At 60.3% G+C, this 2,373-nt stretch overlaps 1 protein-coding gene across 1 annotated transcript in view; it reads left to right on the top strand.

Annotated features, from left to right (window-relative positions):
* Positions 1-381: 381 nt before the first annotated feature.
* AVPR1B (arginine vasopressin receptor 1B) overlaps positions 382-2,373 on the top strand; it is a gene marked incomplete at its 3' end in the record, with an annotated part of 2,236 nt that continues 244 nt past the window's right edge. The window contains exons 1-2 of the mRNA XM_010293724.1: positions 382-1,360; positions 2,176-2,371. Of these exons, the coding sequence (XP_010292026.1) occupies positions 382-1,360; positions 2,176-2,371 (1,175 nt within the window). The remainder of the gene's footprint in view (positions 1,361-2,175; positions 2,372-2,373) is intronic.

The raw sequence follows: 2,373 nt of genomic DNA, 5'->3' as shown, positions 1-2,373 counted from the left end.
GGGAGGAACAGGGATTTGGGAATGTTTAGTGCAGACAAAAGAAAGATCAAAGACTGAGCTGGGAGCTCTTGCACCTCTTTGCTTATTGGGAATTTTTACGTCAAGCAGCCCAGCCAGAGAGGGGAATTGCAGCCCCACAGCACAGGATTAGCGTGATGTTGAGCTGCACAAGGGAGAGGAGGTGACAACCTGTGCCGGCGGTGGGGACCACTGGAGGAGGCATGTCCAGCCCCCCAGCCAGGGGCAGAGGAGCTGGTGCCGCAGTGCCCAGGGGCAGCAGCGACCCCGAGAGCTCAGCCCTGGGGAGGCAGGGAAGGGGTTAACAGGCCATTGGAGACGAGCATTGTAGCTGCCTGTGCTTCTGCAGGGCTTCCCGAAGGGATGGAGCCAGGCTGGGGCTGGAACAGCACTCATCGCAGCCGGCCCCGGCACAGCCAGGGGCTGCCAAGCCCCCAGACCCTGGCAGGGCACCCCAACCTGACCCTCTTGCACACGCGGGATGAGGAGCTGGCCAAGGCAGAGATTGGGGTGCTGGCCACCATCCTGGCTGTAGCGACCATGGGCAACGTGGGAGTGCTGCTGGCGATGTACCGCCTGAGGAAGAAGATGAGCCGGATGCATCTCTTCATCTTGCACCTGGGGCTGACCGACCTGGGCGTTGCGCTCTTCCAGGTGCTGCCGCAGATGATCTGGGAGGTGACGTACCGCTTCTTGGGGCCGGACCCGCTCTGCAGGGCAGTCAAGTACCTGCAGGTGCTGAGCATGTTCGCCTCCACCTACATGCTCATCGTGATGACGCTGGACCGCTACATGGCCGTGTGCCACCCGCTGCGCACCCTGCAGCAGCCCAGCCGCCAGGCCTACGCGATGATCGGGGCTACGTGGTTGCTCAGCTGCCTGCTCAGCCTGCCCCAGATCTTCATCTTCTCCCTGCGGGAGGTGCGCCAGGGCTCGGGGGTGCTGGACTGCTGGGCAGACTTCAGGTACCCGTGGGGAGCCCGAGCCTACATCACCTGGACCACACTGTGCATCTTCATCCTGCCCGTCGGCATCCTCACAGTCTGCTACAGCCTCATCTGCTATGAGATCTGCAAGAACCTCAAGGGCAAGACCCAAAGCGGTGCCCCCAACACGGGGGGGCCCGCAGCAGCTGCCCCTCCTGCTCCCTGCTCCTCCCAGAAGAGCGGGCAATGCCCCAGCGGGCAGCCCTCGCGGGTGAGCAGCGTGCGCACCATCTCCCGTGCCAAGATCCGCACGGTGAAGATGACCTTTGTCATCGTGGTGGCCTACGTCGCCTGCTGGGCACCGTTTTTCAGCATGCAGATGTGGTCGGTGTGGGACAAGGACGCTCCTGATGATGGTGAGTAGTGGTGGGGATGCTGGGCTGCAGCCCAGAGCAGGCACAGAGCCCTGGGCACTCAAGGCTCACAGCATGCCCACGGCATTTTTAACGAGAGCTGTCTGTCATTTTGTCATTTTAAAAATCGTGGGGAAGGCTACAGCTTCGATCCTCAGTAGTATTTATAGAAAACTGTTTAGAGTCAAATCATTGCTTTCACCAGAAAAACCACTGAAAAGCAATGGCTTCTGACCTGTGGGGACACCTAAAGATGTTGTGGGAACATCTCTGCCGTGTGTGTCTCTCCCCTCATGTAGGAATTTGCTTGAGGAGCTGCTGTGTTTGGTATGGGCCTGCAGGGAGGGTTTTAACTGCGCCTGCTGCTCCCATCCTCTGCCGGGACGGCCTCGTGGAGCAGTGCGGAGGTTTCAGAAGGGGATTTCTCATTTCACAGGTTGACTTCCTCTGGAAATTTTCAGTAGCTCTCCTAGCCTGTTAGCGGGTAGAATAAGCTTCAACCAAGATAGAAAGGCCCCTGGGAGGTGCTTCAGTCAGCAAACAGGCTGAAGGAAGGTCCAAAAGCTGCTGGGTCTCATCTCCCGGCACGTCCCCATTACAGCACATGACCCACCTGCAGCCCCCAGGCAGGGGTAGAGCCCAGCTCTGCCTGCCATGCCGCAAACTCTCCTACCCAAAGAAATGCCAGGCAGATGGGATGGGAATGGGACAAAGGACACGTGCCTGAGCCGGGAAGAACCCCCAAGGTCCTGCACATCACACACTGGGCCCCTGCCCAGCCTTGGTGGGTGTTTCAGCTCCCTCCCTTGCCTCCCCAGAGTCCACCAACGTGGCTTTCACCATCACCATGCTGCTGGCCAGCCTCAGCAGCTGCTGCAACCCCTGGATTTACATGTTCTTCAGTGGGCACCTGCTCCAGGACGCAGCACGCTGCCTGTGCTGCCGGGGCGGCCCCCGGCCCCGGCTGCGGAGACAGGCCTCCACCGGGAGGCTCTGGAGCAGGGAAAACACCCTCC

Source organism: Phaethon lepturus, unplaced genomic scaffold, assembly GCF_000687285.1.
Source record: "Phaethon lepturus isolate BGI_N335 unplaced genomic scaffold, ASM68728v1 scaffold45418, whole genome shotgun sequence".
NCBI classification, from domain to species: domain Eukaryota; kingdom Metazoa; phylum Chordata; class Aves; order Phaethontiformes; family Phaethontidae; genus Phaethon; species Phaethon lepturus.
This window is presented reverse-complemented; position numbering and strand designations above follow the sequence as displayed.